This window comes from Anser brachyrhynchus (assembly GCF_964034855.1).
Source record: "Anser brachyrhynchus genome assembly, chromosome: 1".
NCBI lineage: Eukaryota > Metazoa > Chordata > Aves > Anseriformes > Anatidae > Anser > Anser brachyrhynchus.
The window spans coordinates 80587821-80606032 of NC_137694.1; the positions used below are offsets into that span (position 1 = coordinate 80587821).

At 35.7% G+C, this 18212-nt stretch overlaps 2 protein-coding genes across 13 annotated transcripts in view; one reads left to right on the forward strand and one right to left on the reverse strand.

Moving 5' to 3' along the window:
* Nucleotides 1-18212, forward strand: part of LOC308183349 (solute carrier organic anion transporter family member 1A2-like) — a 53090-nt gene that overhangs the window by 3077 nt on the left and 31801 nt on the right. For 4 of the 6 annotated variants that reach the window (XR_013942413.1, XM_080569271.1, XM_080569264.1 and 1 more), the window contains exon 2: nucleotides 12324-12368. The exons of 1 other annotated variant lie outside the window; for it this stretch is intronic. Coding sequence is in view for 3 of the 5 variants with exons in the window: in XM_080569271.1 (XP_080425397.1) it covers nucleotides 12324-12368 (45 nt within the window). In the remaining 2 variants the exon portion in view is untranslated. Of the gene's footprint in view, nucleotides 1-12323; nucleotides 12369-15156; nucleotides 15214-18212 lie in introns of those variants that run through there. One more of the 6 variants, XM_080569269.1, reaches the window with a different exon arrangement.
* Nucleotides 2880-17121, reverse strand: IAPP (islet amyloid polypeptide). 7 transcript variants are annotated; one of them, XM_080569457.1, is made up of 9 exons: nucleotides 16244-17119; nucleotides 16024-16152; nucleotides 15739-15871; nucleotides 15072-15163; nucleotides 14195-14299; nucleotides 10804-11003; nucleotides 10305-10401; nucleotides 10029-10163; nucleotides 2880-7526 (listed from the first exon to the last, which is right to left on the reverse strand). In XM_080569457.1, the coding sequence occupies exons 7-9, from the start codon at nucleotides 10382-10384 to the stop codon at nucleotides 7334-7336; spliced, it is 408 nt and encodes a 135-aa protein (XP_080425583.1). In that variant the 5' UTR covers nucleotides 10385-10401; nucleotides 10804-11003; nucleotides 14195-14299; nucleotides 15072-15163; nucleotides 15739-15871; nucleotides 16024-16152; nucleotides 16244-17119; the 3' UTR covers nucleotides 2880-7333. The 7 variants fall into 7 exon arrangements, with proteins under 7 accessions (XP_080425583.1, XP_080425586.1, XP_080425582.1 ...); XM_080569460.1 differs by lacking the exons at nucleotides 10804-11003; nucleotides 15739-15871 and adding an exon at nucleotides 12675-12782 and having other exon boundaries at nucleotides 16244-17121; XM_080569456.1 differs by lacking the exon at nucleotides 15739-15871.

Genomic DNA, 18212 nt, shown 5'->3' on the forward strand with positions numbered 1-18212 from the left:
TAAAATTTATGACTATGATTGTTCTCACTGGAGTCTTCTGCTTGCATTTCTAAATAGAGTGTACAGAGGAGAATTTCTTAAAACATACAGAGTCTTGGTTCTTTCCACAGACATGTGGTAGCAGTAAGTTAAATTCTGCAGACTTTACACAGTAAAATCTGTTACTTAATATGATGATTAAATGAAGAAAGTAAGAGTTGCAGCTCTAGGATGAAACTAGTTCTCTGTGGGAGAGCTATCCAAAGCTTATCCTCTCCTGTCTCATTATGCTGACCATACTGTACTGCTTTCAAAGCCATAGTTAGTTATTTACTGATTTTCCTTCTTTCTTTTTTCCCCCTTCAAGCTTTCCCAAGAAAAAAAAATAATAATTAAAAAAAAAGAGGCTTGGAAGGAGGAATACATTTGCAGGTTGGGTTCTTCTCCCTTGTTGCACTTCAGAGTGAGGGAGGAAACCTCCTTTCCTGTGGGAATGATCTTGCTAGGAAACAAACAAGCAAACAAACAAAAAAAAACACACACAAAAAACCAATTGGGAAATTCTGTAAATTCTGTATCATAAGCCCTATTTATGGCTATTTGCAGTATCTATGAGGATTCTAGGGTGCTGTCAACCACACTACGTGCAAAATGTGGTGAAGTTAGGGAAATGCAAGAAGATGACAGCTGGGCCCCTGCATCTCATAAAGAACAGGAAAAATGTAGTAAAATTCTTTTTACATCTGCTGGAAGGAGAGCTGAACACAAGCATATTCTTCTGGGATAGAGTGATTTCTTTCTTAATTTTATGGGGCAAGTTTTGCAGCATGTTGATATGTAAAGCCACTGTTTCAGCTATCCTCCCTGTTACTCTTGAGATGGGCAATGGCTAGTTATGTGAGTAGCTTCCTTTCAGACATTAATGCTGATCCAGCTGAAAGTGACCCTGAGGGTCATACTCCAGAGAAAGTTAGCAGGACCCTTGGTAGAGTCATCTGTCTCCAATGCCAATTGTTTAATGGCAAAAATGTGGAAAGAGGTTTTTTTTTTTTTTTTCTTTTTTTAAATTACGATATTGCTGTATTGCTAAGGTGTGGAAGAAGAAGGTAGAATATTAGGGTGAAGCAGACTTCCTCAGTCATTTAAATCCAAATATTATGGTCTAGGAGCTTTATGCTACATTAGGCTTACTCAGTGTGTTCATGGTTACAGAGCTCATATTGATGCTGTTGATGCTGTTCTTCATTGGCCTGGATTTGAGCTGGGAAAGCTCTGAAAGAATAATGAGGAAAACACAAACTTCTCTTCCAGAAATAGACTGAGGCATCATGCTAGTTTATTTACTGTTTACATTCTCTGGTTCAAGTAATGATATTTTGATTAAGTCTTTTCCAAACATGCTTACATCTGGTTTGGCTTTGTCATCAGTGTGTAAGCTGCATGTTAGTAGGTGGAGTGCATGCAGAGATTCTTGGGAAAGTCGTAATGTAATTATAGGGGAAAAAGTAGTAGTAAAAATTAGTGGTAACATTTGCTTTTTTATTTGGGAAAGGGCTTCCGAAAGGAAAGTGAGTTAACAACAACTATCTATGGACTGAAGAATGTTTTTAGAAAGTCTTTGCTCAATAAGCCTTCCTCAAGAAAGCAAGGATATGAGGGGATAACCTCAGAAAACCAAAGAAGATGTTAGGAAAGGTATAAACGACTTGTGGCTTCTCCTGGCCTCAGGTTCTGCTAGCTCCGTTGCCCGTACTTACACATCCAGTTGTGAGCATAATGGATGCCTCCTCCTGGAAACCTGCAGTATGTCTGGAGCCAGTTTAACAGAAACAGATGGCGGGGAAGTGCTACATTCAGAAGCTGGAAGCACCAATTGCTGGGGAGCAGCCTGATTTATGAGATTGGTTAAGAAGTCAGTGGCTGCCAGGAAGTACATGAGATGGCCACTTGCTCCGACAGCATCTTTCAAGGTAGTGCATCCAGAACCGGTCCAAAAAGTGCTGGTCCTTCTTGCTGACTTTCTCTGGAGATGTGGAAATTGTTACAGTGGAGGTAGTCACTTCTGATCTCCTTGCTACAACTGTGTGGTCATCCTGAAATCTAAAACAGTGCTTGGACAAGTGAAATAGTCTTTTATCCTATGATCCACTTGAACTTCTCTCAGTCTCAGGCGCTACTTCAGAATTGTATTTTCTGTGAAAGAAAGAATATACTGTCCCGATATCTTCATTTTACTCTCTCCTTCTTGTATTGTAACAAAGCAGGGAAAATAGAAATAAAAAATGTCTACCAGTAATCATTTAAAAGGTTTTTTTTTTTTTTTTCTTTTAATCCTCTGCTATGTGGCTAGTTCCATATCCATATGCAACACAAGTAATGGGATCATCCAAGAACAGTTTTTGAAAATGACCCATATTCTGACAGTTAAGTAGCTCAGCTTCTTCAGTGCTGGGCTGACAATCACAGACTGATAAAATGTTTACACATTTCCTGGAAGAAGGCAAGTCCCACTTTGACCTCTTCTAAAGGAACTGCTTATTGAATAAGGACTGATTCTGTTTGAGTACAATGATCTGCTTCTGTAGGCAGTGTAAATAATAGCAAACTTCTGCTGGTTTTAATTATATCAAGTAGCATTTCATTCAAAAATGATTCCAGCTAATTCAATTCACACATGTAATGCACTGTACTTATAGAATTCCAATTATTTTAATACGTCTCAGTATTTTAATTCCTTTCGAAAAGAACAACGACAAAAAAACAACCCACCCTGTAGAGAATGCCCCAGTCAAAACTTGGGACTAAAATAATTCAACCAGATTCTACCACCCTAGGTGTCACCAGTTGTTCTGCAACAAGTCTCAGGCTCTCTGTGCAGTAATCATGTGTGTGAAGGGTATTGCAAAATAGGCAATCGGAAACAGTTTCACTCTTGCTAGTGCTGAATCAAACAGAATGTTTTAATATAGAGGCAAAAATGTTATTAAAGTAGAGGCAGGTTTAATATCCTTAATTTGAATAATTATATGGATTTTGTGTTTATAAAAGCATTTCTAGGAAATAGTGACTTTATGGCATGATTGTTACTCAGATCAAGCCTATTGTTAGGATTAAAATGGATGTAAATGTGTTCTTTTTGTTCAGATTTTTTAGCATTCAAGGAGAAAATTTTTTGCATAATGAAGAGCAATTTTAACTATTGTCTTATCACCATTGTCTTGTTCTTTAGCCAGTTTCTGATGTCATGGCTTTCAACTTTTGATGGCATATAACATGGATCCCTAGCTTGAGAATTACTTTTAACATTTTGATTTGAAGACGTTTTTTAGTTAGATAAACACTTAACTGGACCTAGTTAAGAATATATAATTTTCATAGCTATTGAAGCTGGAAACCAATTTATCTACTTCTCATAAAAACCGATTAGTAGAGAATACAGATCTTGAGGGGCTTTTTTCTTAAATTGAAACTTAGTTTAACCAGCAGGTTTCAGGTCTGAGTTTGAGTATGGTTGTTGGAGCATACAGAGACCACAAAAATAATTCAAATATATTTTATTTTTCAGTAGAACTTTTTCTTTTTTCTCCCAAGTGTGGAAAAATAGAGGTAACAGTAAGATGTCTGAAACAGAAGTTGTCATATCCCATAGAAAGATTCTATTTCATGTTACTTCAACCATTATTTTTATTCTGCATACAGCAAGGAGATGTCATACCTTACCAAAGCTTTTTGCTAGCTGCGTTGCAAAAGCTATGTAGAGCAGTCCATTTTCTATATGATAATGTAGCTGTACAACAAAATTACTTAACCTTGGTACTCTAAACAAAAGGAATCTACCATAACTGTCAGGTTATATTTTAAGTGAGCTGGTTAACTCAAACCCAGCATAACTCTAGCAAGTGAAGATGGCAGTATCTGAAGATATTCAGTAGTGCATTACAGGAAAAGGATTTTATTTATAGTATCAACATGTTGACTTTTCAAAAGTTTTAGAAAATCATTCAGTAAAATCCAGACTTCCTAATAACACTCCTGTTGAAAGTGAATGGAAGCTTTGCCAATGCAGTGCTTGAGGTCCTCTCCAAGAATCTTATTTATCTGAATAATATGGATATTTCCTTAATGAAAATTGAAGCTATCCATTCAAAAGTTACTATTCAATAGAAGAGCCTTTTTTTGTTGCATGAATAATCGTGCTTTCTTAGTTTTAGCCCAAGCTTTTCAAAGTGAAATCAATTTCTTACCCCAACTATTCATCACACAAAAATATATAAATCCTGTCTTTTATGAAGCTGTCATGGTTCTTGAGAAATACTAGCCCCTAGGATCCATTTCTCTGTTTAATACATTCTTGATGTTCATATCATCTTTTTTAAAAAAATTTTTTTTTGCTTGTTTGATGATTTTTTCTTCCCCTGTTCATTTAATGAAATTCAGTATAATGTCCCTATTCTGTTCCTTTTAAAAAGAACTTAATAGAAGCCACTAAAACACAGAGATTTAGTATTTTTATTTTTAAAGGGAGAATAACCTCATCATGCTGTTTACATTCTTGATTTCCCACTTTTTATGCTTTTTCTTTTCTTACTTCTTCTCTGAAAGATGTAGAATAGCCAGATAAACTGAAATAACCAAAGTTATGTAAGACATGATTCTCAGCAAATATTTAGCTCCCTAGGTACGCAGATAGATACACATTGGGATTTTAAAAATGCCTAGAGGACTTTGCTTTCACTTTTTGTGATTTTGTTATTTAATTAGGCTTCATCCAGCAGTCTTCATGTTCTGAAATGTCTGAAGTTATGCTGTTTGGGGTGCTGATGATTTCATGTTTAACATTTCCCTTCTTTTTCTATTTAAATCCACCTCTTTTTCTGACTCATTCTCTATGTGTATGCTTGTATCCAGGCTTACCATGACTAGTCTAAGTGCAGTTGGTGCTAACTACACAGGAGTAAGTAGGGTAGCGAAGTTGTGTTTTCAAGGGCATACATGGAGAAACAACTTTGTAGGCAGTTCCTCAAGATGGATAAACATTAATTTAGTTCAGAATATGAGAATCGATCACTCTGGTGATTTAGAGCTTAAGGACTGTTTTTGTGTGTGTGTGTGTGTTTTATTGTACCAAGCTTTTATTTATTTATTTATTTATTTAAGTTGGATGGTTCATACCAACTGAAGGTGGGATTCATGTCATCTACCTCTAGTCATCTTACAGTACCCATTTTCAGCTAATTGTCTAGACACCCTCTATTGTCAATGAAGAAACAGAGGCTCTTCAAGAGGGTGATTCATCTCATCCTAAAACAGGTGTCTAAACTGCGATGTATTGAAAGCAGCCGTCTTTCTCCACCAAATAGCAGGAGAGCATTGACAAGTGGTTAGACAAAATGCAGCTAAAGTTAGGTGGTTCTCCTCTGAGCTATTGATACATCTCTTACTGTATCTGTTGCTTCACTGGTCTGGAAAATGAGTAACATTTTTTAAAATATTTTGCCAAATGGGGCAAACATGCTAAATAGATGTTAGTATTAAATCCTTTAGGCTTGGAAGATCATAGCGCAGAAGGTAATGTAAACAGTTCCCTTGCAACCAAGCATAGATAGTCTGTGCTTTGTTTTGTGAGATGGCAGCTTGAAGAACAGAATTTGATGTGTTATGCATCTTACATATTGCAGGATGGGATCAGCCTAGACATCAGCATCCACCTGCAGTAAAAATTCTTCCTGCTTTCTCCTCTGTGCAAACAATGTCACAGTGACACTTCACAGCTATCCTGTCATTTTCTTGTTTGTTTTCTGGAAAGTAAATATTCTAGCTGAAGAACAAATTAAACCCACAATGGGTGCATAACATATCTCAAAAACACTTGAACGGAAAGCATTTCAAAGTGGCAGAAATATGGGATACGTTTAATGCCATCTGAATGGTTTTCTCAAGAACTTTTAGAATAAATATATAATAGAATTTCACTGAAGATAGAAACTTTTCTCAACAGAGTAATCAGTAGCAGTTTTAAAGCAGAAAAATTGTGCAGTAATTTTTATTTCCATGTATTATTTGTGAAATGAAGAGAACGTACCATTTAACATTGGATTTAACACAATTTTTTATATTTCAAGGCATTATTTACAACAGAAATAAATCAACCAGTGGCAATTATTAAAGTTTCACTTGCTTCTCCAGCACTAAGGTTCTGCTGAATATTTTTCATAATTGGCTAGTCATGTTTTCCAGATGATTATGAACTCTCCTTGAGAAAATGTTGAACAAAACACCCATTGCTATGATGTCACTTCTGTGAAAGTTCACATAACATTCTAAGGGAACAAATGTTTATTAAGCCTGTGGTGATTCTGGACTAAGGCAGGAGAAAATAACACTGTGAAAACTCCATTAACGTCTGCCTATCTCTAAACTAGTTTTCCTGTATGTTGGTAACAACGTAATTGTTACCTGCAAAAAATGCCAGTTTTGTCAGCAGGCAAATTTACTTTGCACCTATAATAGATTTTGATGCCTGAACCACTGGTTTGTTTTGTCTCTTCCCTTATTACTTAAGTTCAAGGAAAGGAATACACAAAGAAAAATGTTTCTGCCAGTTTGTTAAGTGAATTTCTTTTCTTCCTATTTAAAATGTGCTTATGCTCATGATTCTTACATTTTACTGATACGGCCTTAAAGTAAGAATAGTAAACTCTTAAAATCCCATGCTCAGTATGTATAGAAATCTGTGCTGCAAGACTACTTCTAGTTTTAGGCACATTATGGTGGAAAGAGACCAGTCAGTTAACTCGTCTGATCATACACAAAATACAGCCATAGTATCTCATCTAGTTGTTCTTTTAGCTGGGCAAAACAAGGCACTGTAGATGTTTCAAAACCAGCAGATTCTTCTATGTTATTTAAATTAGGACCTTCTTTTACCATTCTAATTTTTGTTGGTCTTAATTAAGATAATTGCTTTCCTCTTACCAAACTGCAACTATAAAGACATCCACATCATGGTTATCTTTTTCAGCCTTTTAATAACAATAATTAAAAAAAAAAACTTGCAATTAATTAGTTTTCCATTTATTATTGTGTGTAGGTGTTTTTTGTTTTTGTTTTTGTTTTTTTTTCCTTTACAAAGAAATTTGTCAAGCAGATTTCTGGAGTTCTTAATGGAGGTGAAACAATAGCCTATGCATGACATTGTACATGCATAGTGAAATGACAAACATAAATTACATATATGCACACAAAGAAAACAAGGCACTGTTAAGACTGTACAAGGAATAAATGACTGAAACATTATCGATACATTAGAAACTGAGCTCTTAATGAAAACTGTATCAGTAGTCATTTTAACACCCTAAAGCTGTGCATTGTTTTGGGGTTCTTTGCTTAAAAGCCCGTCTGTGTCCCTCTTTCCATATGTATTGGACCCCACATTCGTAGGTGAATAAATTGCTCCGATGTTGCTGCTGGAACGAACTAAAAAGTCAGCCAAGCGTTGTGTCACACATGTAGCAGTGTTGCATTTCCGTTTCTCCAGATGGTGACTACTAATGTAAAAGAAAAAGAGCCAAAATGAAGTCAAATGATGAGCAATCAGGTGTGCCACCTCTAAAAGGCATTTGAGCTGTGCTAATGTGGGAGTTCTTTTAATATGTGCACAAATACGGGTACATTACAATCTTCCTACCACCTACTTTGTGCCTGAAAAAAAAATTTTGCAGTGTGTGCTATTACCAGTTTTAATGATGGGTTTTATTTAAATGCAAAGACCTTAACAGTCATATGTCACTTTTATTGATATTCAGAAAAGCAGTTTATGACATCTAGAAAACCTGTAATGATAGTATAGTTAAGACAGTAAGTTAAAACAGTGACTAAATGTTTAGCTTTAAGCTGAACTTCTAAGTCTATTTAGAGCTCTTGCTGATATCATGAGGATTACCAACATAATGACAACTACTAACATTTGTTTAGTTCTCTTATTCCCACCAAATCATATCCTGCTCTCACTGAACAGTAACCTTCCAGTCCACACTAAATGGTCTGAGCCAAAAGACTCTCCCAACTGTGTCATGATCATGAGAGGTGGCAGGTGTTCCCAACTGCTTCAATACCACTTGAGATTTAGCTCTGTCTGAATAGAGATTTCTTCAGTAATAATTGTTGGAACACAAGCAGCTTGAATTTGCTGTAAAAGTCTGTAAGAGTGTCCATGGATGAGCCTCTATCTAAAAAGAACATTTCATGGTCTGAGCCAACAGACCTTTTACAAACTCTATGTAGGACATAAGCAGCATGAGATTTTTCTTTTAATCACAGTAAAATGTTTATCTTGAAAGAGAAACATTTTACTGTATATCTTGATATCTTGAAAGTCTTTTAAACTTTTTAATTAGACTACTGTACTTTTTCTTCAGACAAATACTTGATTGTATTAAGCTGAGATTATTGTAGCTGAGATTGTATTATAAACTGAGATTGCTTACAGAATTATTGTTAATTTTCTTGGGTTTCTTCATGTTGATGTGGCATGTAGTAGACAACACTTTTCAGTAGAAATTCACTGTCACCAATTTCAAACTCAGAGCAATTACTAATATATTTACCTATAGATGGACTAAATCTGTTATCTAAAATTTTATCTAGACTTTTAGAGTTAGTTGTATTATCTAAGAATGCAAATGGGATAGCAGTTGTGGGAGAAATGTCTGTACTATACTGGTTCTTGATCAGCAAATAGACAAATAGACAGCAATTTCTAAGCATTCAATATTTTAAATATGTAACTGTATTTAAAGTAAATGGTTGCATAGGATTTGATATAGATTCTCTTAGATTTTCCCTGTTTTTTTCTATATATGTAAAAAGAGTTTAATCAAGCCCTTAATATATGAGGGTCAAACAGCAACTGCTTCTCATAGAAATCCTGAACTGTTTGTGGAGGCAGAGTTCTCCTTTTCTTTAATGATACAAAATCAGGCCCCGACACTCCAAGTTTAAAACTCCAGTCCTTGCAGGAAGTTATGAGTTTACTAACTGATGTCAAGCCTGACTGAATCCATCATGTCTACTAGCTCTCTGATCTGTAGCCTTTATTTGAATATGTGCTTCAATGAGATAGCGCACCCAGTAACAGATTGTAAGCCATGGCCCTAGAAAAGCAGATAGGGCATAATGCACTCATAACGATGAAGCCTTGTGTATGATTATTACAATTATTATTTTATTTTTAAAAAAGCAAAAGCTGTAAAAATGAAGGGACTTAGTCTCTGTTATTAAATTATTTTGGAAGGTAACCAAATTGTTATATAATATATATGTATATATTTAAATTCGGTGAGAGAGGAACCAGTAACTAGACAGACACATGTATTAACTGAATCTACCTATAATAGAACTGTTATCGAATAAAGTCACTCAAAACCCCAAAGAACAGATAGGGTAGTTCAGTGATGTTTATCATTTAGGAGATTTGCAAATACTTTTTGAAATGCTATTTTATTCATCAAAAAGTTACCTGAAACTGGCTTTATGGCTCTATGAACATGAATGCATTTCAGACTAGTTAAGTTATGTCAAAAACAATTTCTTCTTTTCATTCTTCCCATTATTAAATTGATGTTTAACACTAATGAAATATTATTTACATTTTGAAAGAATTTTATTCTAGGAGAGCATTCATGTTATTATGCAGGATATATTTCTTCCCTCCCCCCATCTCAGGCTTGGAAATGTGACATTTAAATAAAAAAGCCACCTCAAAATAGACCTTATTTCTCAAGGAAATATAGTATTTGTAGGCTTTTTTTAATTCATGAAAAAGTTATAATTGTGAACTGATAAATGATCTGCAAATTTTGTCTCTGGATTTCACTTTCTATACTTTGATCTTACAGAATGGCTCTGTTTACAAGAAGAAGGTTATTCAAAGCTGTTTGAGAATTGACAACATGCAGGAAGTCTCAAGTAACGAAATATCACTGGCTTAAAATTTACTTCACAATTGAATCCTAAGTGATATGACAAGAACAAACAAGGGAAATCAATACCTTTTTGTCTTTGCTGCTGGTTGTTCTGGCATTTCCTCACTAAGTCCTGAGAGTGTATTCTGTGACATTATGGGCAATATCCATCCTTGCCTCTTGGAAGTCCCATCAGATAGATCATCAGCCGCAGATAATAATCTTTAAACAATAAAATACACTTGAGGATTTGAAAAGCTCTACTTTTGCTCATGTTATTTGGGACATGAAAGTAAAAGCAATTCATGCAACAATCTGAATATTTCCCTTATATAGAAATAAATATGATTATTTGTTACTCACTTCTCAATAGGTGTAGCTTCCAAACAGCTCAGTGTGACAGAAAGTACAATGAAGAAAACCGACAGCTTTCGGTTGCACATCTTTGCTTCCAAACTTTCTGAAAAGAATAGTGATTCAAAACTGAAAGCAATCCCAAATACTCTTTGGTGTATCCTATTACCGGTGCCCGTTCTGTCCTAAATCAACAGCAGCCAGTCTTTTTCACAGGCTAGAGTAAAAAATGATCCCCACAAGTTTGGTGACATGCAGTTTTAGACAGATAGCTCTCACCAGTAAATGTTCATTTTCCATCTAGTAGTGTGAATCCTTTCCCATATCTTTGGTTTGCATTTCCTGACATGTCCTAATCTCAAATTTTGGTCCCAAGTGCAATTTACCTCAGAGTTATTTTAGCCTTTTCCTGAAAAATGCTGTTGATTAATAATGAGAAACATTGTGCTTTCCTGAAAGCACATCTGTTGCATTACATTTTAAATAAGAAAAAAGACAAATTGTTTACCTTGTAGTGGTCAGGCAGCTAACTGAAGATGCACACCTGTGTTAGCAGGAAGGGTGCATGAAACAATTCCACGCTTGCATCTAGCTCTGGAGTATCCCTTTTTCCCCTTCCTTGCTGACAAGTAATACGGCTCTTATATACCCTTCACACCTTTCTCAGCTCTGACATCAGGCAGCAGAGACTGTCATTAATTCCCATCCCTATAGATAGAAGGTGCCCCAGAGAGGAGCAGAGGCAGATCGGTCATTATTCCATTAGCACACCAGTAAATATTAACCTAGTATATGCAGGATGCCCTCATGAAGGTTCTGTAATAACATACTGCACATCAGAACTGTAGCCTCAGCTTTACAGTTCTGATAAGATGCTGAGGTAATATTCTCTGTGGGTGTTTTCAAGGGCTAAATAAGGTAACAAAAGTTATAAAAAAAAAGCGGGATTAAATGAAACAACAGATCACCAGTAACTGAAACATAAGAAAACAGACGTATTAGAAAAGCTAGAATAGTTAAAGTTGGAGGGGTTTATTGTAGAAGGATATGATGATCAAAACACGAAAACATGTTTGAAGGGCTAAAAGCTGTGTGAGGTATAAGAAAAGAGAGAAAATGATTTAAATTGGCAGATAGGGTGATCATTCAGGGTAACAATGTAGAAATCAATTCATTTTTCAGTAAAATATAAATAAGAATGAGAATTCTGTCATTATTAATGTAAAATCTTTTGTTTTACTAACACTGGTAGATTCTTTATTTCATGCATGCAAATTGTTTCAATTAATATTCTTAAGAAGGTAAAGACTAGTATTAAAAAGCTAGGGAATGCCAAAATAAATGCTGCCTGTGCAAATTTATTTATAGTGTGCATAGAATATGGTTCATAGAAAAGATATACAGCTTTTAAGAGACTAATATTTTTTTTAAATATATAACAAAATATATTGCCTGATTGCAGATTGCCAATGATACAGATTGGAACCCTTTTTCCTGATTTCAGTGGGAATTAAGCAAATTGCCTTTTTTTTTTTTTTTTCCTGTCACAGTAGTTGTCTTTAGTTATACCTTCAGGTGCCTGAGTGCCCTTGGGAAACTGGTGTTTCAGTTATTTATGGATGTTAAGATGTTGACAAAAGATCACAGACAAAGTTTTCTGCGATAAGAATCACACAGATCTTTGATATTCCCACGGAACATGAATTCATTTATAACTGCTTCAGTGTCAAGGATGTTGCCTTTACTGGAAGCCTCCTTCATTGTCCATTTAGTCTATAAAACCAGATTTTGTACTGAAATAGAGAAAGATCCAGTGTTGAATCTCTTCAGGCATCTGTGCTACTTAGATTGAATGCAGAAGGCATATTTAGCTGGTATAGTATCCTCTTAAACTGATACAACAGCTAGTCTGTCAATAAGACTTTGGTGAGTGACAAAATGTTTTTATAAAAAAATGGGATGCTGCTCCTGAATATTTTGCTGTCTGTTTTTAATGATGCAATCATATACTATTTTTTTTTTCCTTAGGTTTCTTTTATCTTGCTCTGGACGGACAGTTCCTGTGTGCAAGAAGTAAGAATAGTTTTGATATGTCTTCACCATGGCAATATGTTCTGTGCAACATCTGAAACAGATTTATCTCTCCATAAAGTTTCCTGTTGATGTTTTCACTATAGCATTTGACTGGAATGAAATAACATTCTAGTGTCATTTTCACTGTAGCATTTTGTAGCACTGCAGCAATTTCACTCCCTTGAAATGAAGGCATAATTAGACCCATTTTACAGAGATAGAATTGTGCCAAAATAATTATGCTAATAATCTGTCTGGTTATCAACACCAGCCAATATTCATAGTTTGAATATTGAACTTGAGTACCTTGGTGCACTTCTTCCACAGTGGGAAGAAATGTGGGTCCCACTGGCTTTCAGCAGTGGCAGGCATGCTCAGCTTCTGAGAAAAGGCAGCCTCAGGTCATTTCAACTCCTTAAAAGCAGTAGATAGATTAGATGCAGTTTGGCTGAGCTGTTGAAAGATTGGACTGAATATTCAGAATCAGTTATCAGCATCTAAGTGATGTATCAAGCTTGAATCAATCTATAGGTTGACACAAGAGAAGTGAAACGAGCTTTTCAAATCAATATTGGTCCCAGATCCCAATTCCAGCTGTCCTGCAAGATGTCTTAGGAAACCCCTAATGCTTTAAGGGACATAGAGATTCTTGAGTGTATTCTAGAAATGAAACTGGACTCATGGTATCCCAGGAGCATTACATTCTCTCCTGGACCACATAGAATCTTGGCAGAATCAGCAAGAAGTCTATCCAGCTATTGTTCATATATGTTAATAAAATGAAGAATTACTGCTTCTGTTGCAGATTCTTTGATGCAGAAGTAGTGTTTTTTTTTTTTTTTTTTTTTTTTTTTCCACACAAACAAGAAAGGAATATGAAATCCTGGAATCTCTGTGACAGCAGACCTGAAATTTCAAGAACCTGGCACTAAGTACTGACTGTGCAGTTAGTACCAATCTGTGAAGTGGTTAGTACTATTTTTATCACTGATAAAGTACCTTAACGTTGATCTCAAAAACACCCTTAATTACTCAGCATAAAAAATGTTATCATGTTAAAGATGAAATCAAGTATTCTCAGTAAAGAACCACAGGAAAACTCTGTCCTTGGTAGTTGCATGATAACTGTACTTATTTATGCTGGCATTTAAGTCCGTATAAAAAGAATTATATAACATGTTGTGCATATATGGGGGTAAGGTGACACCAGAGCTGAGGTTTACAAAGAAAGCAGAGGATATGGAATGCCAATGCCCCAGTCCCTTCTGGAAACTGCCTATGTAAACATGCAAGAGGATGAACTTTGCAATGTAACATACTGACAGCAGAGGAACACGGAGTCAGTCTCGTCTCAAGTGTCTGCTGCTCTTACTGGGGAGTTGAATTTATCTAACTGTGAGATGTATAGAGAGAGCATTCTAGTGCATGTTCCTAACGTAGGGGACTAGAACAGCTCAGATGATTTGTGCCTGCTTCTCCTTGTTGGCTATAAAAACAGCCTTGAGTGACTGGCTCCATTATAGTTGTTTACACTACAGATGTCTAAATGTATGTGAAATGAATTACATCATGGTTGCTTTAACTTCTCTTATGTTCTCAGTTCCCTGACATTTAAGGTTGTCTCCCTCTCTCATATTTACCTTTTATTCTTAGGCTATTCTTGACACCTCCTGGTTGCCTGCTGCCCCCTTTTAATGGCTGCTTTTTAATTTCTTCATTCCATATTTGCTTACTAACATTAATGACACACATACAGACTTTTGGTAATGGATGTCTCTTTTCCACTTGTGAGAGTCACAAAAAGCCGTATTACTTGTTGCACGTACTTTACCAGATAATGTTCTGCTGTGTAAGGTAGCTGTCTCCAGTAAATTACACTGTTGCTCAGTTACCAGGAGCTAGAAGTGTGAACAACTCATGGTTTAGTTTGCCTGTTGTATTAAAACAGAAAAGAAAAAACTTTAAGCATTAATCTGAAATGAGCATATTTCAATTTTTAGAATAAACCAGAAACCACAATAGTAACAGCATTAATATGCATCAGTGTAAATACTACCAGAAATGAAACAGAATGGTGCAAGTGTCACTGCTCGTAGTTTTCTGAGTTGAGCAAAACGTTTCATGTAATCTGACATATATTTTTTTTTAATTTTTATAACATATTTAGCCTTTTATTTTTTATAAATAAGTCTGAATTAAGCATCAAAACAAAAGTAAACTATAAAAAGTGTTTCACCAATAATGTCAGCATGTTTGAAAAAGTTTAAGTGCCTTGTGTTCAAGTGGCCAATCCTAAAATTAGAGAAGTAAGTCAGGTGTATAGACACAGTTGCCTGTTGTATTTCATATCCCCTAGGATATCCACGAATGACCTGCATGAACCTGGCTAGCTGGGCACTGTTTTAGCAACTGCTGACTAGGTGGTGACTATCAGAGGGTGTCTAAAATTGCACCAGACTCCCATGATTAGGAACCTGGATAGTTCCCTGATTTTTTGCATTTGAATGCCAAAGTCTGAAAATTTTGGCTATAATGCTGTCTTCCCAGTATTTCTTGCTTGTTACTGTATTGATGAATACTAGACAGTTTGTATTTTCCAGTGAGTTGAATTGTAATTTGCTACTCTTACCACTTAAGATGTGTGCATCTGTTTTCATTAAATATTGTTTTATCAAATATGCTTTTGCTAGCATGCTAGCGTACCTTTCTTTGTTACTCCTACTTGGCATGGGCCATTTCAGCACTGATAGAAACTCAGTCAGCTCTTCTTGTTGATCCCCAAACTTAGGTTAACTCTGTTGAAAAAAATGTGGAAGCAGCAGCAGAAGAGCTAATGGAGACAAAGGTAATAATTTCTCCCACAGTGGAAAAAAACAGGTGATTCAGAAATGAAGGGTGGCCATCCATGGAACTGACTAGTAAATGGAATGAAGTAATTTGGATAGTTCACAGAAACTTAAAGCCATCCTTTATGACGTATCATGCTACTCAGCTCACATCGTTGACAGAACAATGATGTAGCCTCAAAAGGCTATTGCTAATGATTGATCTGAGAATGGGCTCAGGAGGGTTTGTGCTGAGTCAATTCCTGTGGCTGGGAATCTCCCATGCAAGGGAAATATAAACCATGTTTGGATCAGAAAAGTCAGAAATGACAGCACAGTAATCGATAAGTTTTACTTCCTAATGCTGTTCCTACTTACAGTTTATAGAGTATCAGTTGCATGGCTCGCTCCTACTGGCTTGGATACAATTCACCTTTTCATACAACAAATGTTTTAAATTCTTGATATTTTTAGTCTGTCCTGAAATCAGTTTCCAGAAATATAAGCAAAAGCAGAACTCTCCTTTGGTTATCAATGTCACTTACAAGGGCTCTAGATGCTGCTAATGTTAACTCAGTAATGCGAAATATTACTGCTCTTCTTCCATCCTGGTAACCTGAGGCATCCATTGCTTTCTGCTATGATGATTATCCAAAGTAGCACTCTATGAGGAGTCATCTACAGAAAGGTATTCAGCTTTCAGATATATTGCTGTAATGTCATATATACACCACCACAATAGTACATACAGTCCTATTAATAGGTGGACTCAAATGAGTACTTCAAAACAGAACAAATTATTTTGCTAAAAGGAAGGCTGTGACACTTACTTGGAATATCTCCCTGCAGAGTCACCGCACTGTAAATTCACATATTGGCTCACTGCTTAGGTCTCCTTACAGACAAGTCCAGAGTGACTACAGAGCTACTTGATGCGCAGAACGACGACTCCCTGCATGCTGTTGTAAGGGAAAAAAAGATTAAGGAATTAGGTCTGTGTAGAAATGCTCTTTCTGATTTACTAAGTGTTACTGTGAGAACTCTTAATACCTCTTCCATGCGCCAACATCTTTTAAAGAACACAGACATCTGTTTGTAGAAGATACAGTGAGACCAGGAACCACCCTCTATGCTCCCTGTAGTTATCTGAGAAGAGGTGAATAGCTAAAAAGTAGAGAGCAAATGGAACAATTTAAGAGAAACTGCTGGTTTCCAAAATAAATCTATACAAAGTCACATCAGCCCTCCTTACCTGATCCAATGCATAAGTTTAAACTTAGTTTTCTTTTAAACTTTCTGACTTTCAACGATAAGACTTTTTTTTTTTCTTTTTTTTTTTTTTTTTTCCCCTCTTTCTGCAAGCTGCAGCAAGAGAATGACAATCTGGCTTTGTCTTGAAACACTCCGAGTCTTTCAGATGATGCTGTCTTGACAGCTCTGCTATTAATAGTGGCATTTTCTCTCCTGTTTAAAAAGGAGAATTGTGCTGAACTGGGAATCAGTCATGTTAGTAATAATTTTTCACCAGGGGCAAATGCAGGGTACTAACTTGTGTAGGAGAATTTACATTGACAATACCATGAAAGATAAATTAACTTGTTTATGATATGTCGGCACACTTAGGTGCAAAATAAGGTAGCCCTCCTTCAAAGAGAAATGCAGTGGGGCTGCGTTTAATATATGTTTGCATTATTGTATGTGTGAACAGAAGATCTGACCTTTTCATTCTACTTGGAGACGAGAAAAGATTTTGATATGTACAAGGAACATGAATCAGTACATGAAATTGTCTCTCTACTGAAAGAAGTCATTAAAAAGTCTCATTAGAAATTCAGTATATATACCTGGAAGAATTTAGTGCATTTTTGCTCTGTTACGGTCATTTTACATGTTTATTTTTTACAGCAAATATTGCTGTTTCCATCTGATTAGCCACCACTTCACTTTTGCCTGAGATCTTCCCTGACAGGAAAAGACATGAATGGTATGGAAAAGTCAATATTTAAACGTGAAATCTCACAAATACTTTAGGTACTATAAGTGGCATGGCTATTTCTAAAGGTGATGTTTTCTGGAATAAACTGTTGTTGAACCAAATGCCCAGTGCAGAATTGAAGGCACTGCACTACTGCAAGACAAAAAAAAAAAAAAAAAAAAGAGGTTCTGGAGTTTTTATGGCATTAACATATTAAAATAATTTATTATGTCATTAACAAATTAAAATAATTTCATTTTAACACATATTTTGCCAACGAACGCAGCAGTTTTTTAATGGAACAAGACTGAGAATTTATCTTTTCACAGGATTTGATTCAGAACCCTGTGCAGAGCAGCAAAGCAGATATTTCAGGACAAGCATCTTAAAATCCATGGCTGTTGAGTACTTACTAAGTGTTTATTTAGAATGGGTGGCATAAGCTCTATTTTTGGGTTCTGAGCCTTTTTGATTGTGTAAACTATTGTCTAGTTTGGTGGAATTCATTTTTTTCCTCCTTGATTTACACATTTCCAGATAGAAACTCTAGATAGAACTCCAGATAGAACTCTGGCTGTGACTATGATTCTAGTGACTGTGGGCCTGCTTTTGTTACCCTTTGGAGAATCCCTATACCACTTCCTGATGCAGTGCCCCAGGCTGAAAATGACTAGTTTCATTTTTCAAAAATTATTGCATTGCCACATTGTTCATGCTTATTGGTGTTGTGTGAAAAAATAGGAACTTTGGCAGTGTTACGTATGATTTTACATCACTATAACATAACAGTTCATATAATTTCATGTCAATGAACGGTTAACACATTCCTAAAATATTTTATAAGCAGTTGTCATAACCTTCACTATCTTCTCCATGGTGTTATGTGTGATTACAGCCCACTGCTCCAGGTCATATATTGTCCTGCTGGCTTATATACTACTCATAACAGCCTGCAGCATTTGATTAAACATCTTTTGAAAGAATCATAAAAATCATCACCGTGGAGGTAAAGTATTTTTTATGATAGAGTCTAAAGTGTACATT

Excerpts from the sequence above, each read along its gene's own strand:
- IAPP (XM_080569462.1), bottom strand. The coding sequence starts at position 10,384 with ATGTGCAACCGAAAGCTGTCGGTTTTCTTCATTGTACTTTCTGTCACA. Across the intron at positions 10,164-10,304 it reads GAAGCTACACCTATTGAGAA|ATTATTATCTGCGGCTGATG; the intron begins GTGAGTAACAAA and ends TATTGTTTAAAG. Across the intron at positions 7,527-10,028 it reads CCAGCAGCAAAGACAAAAAG|TAGTCACCATCTGGAGAAAC; the intron begins GTATTGATTTCC and ends CTTTTACATTAG.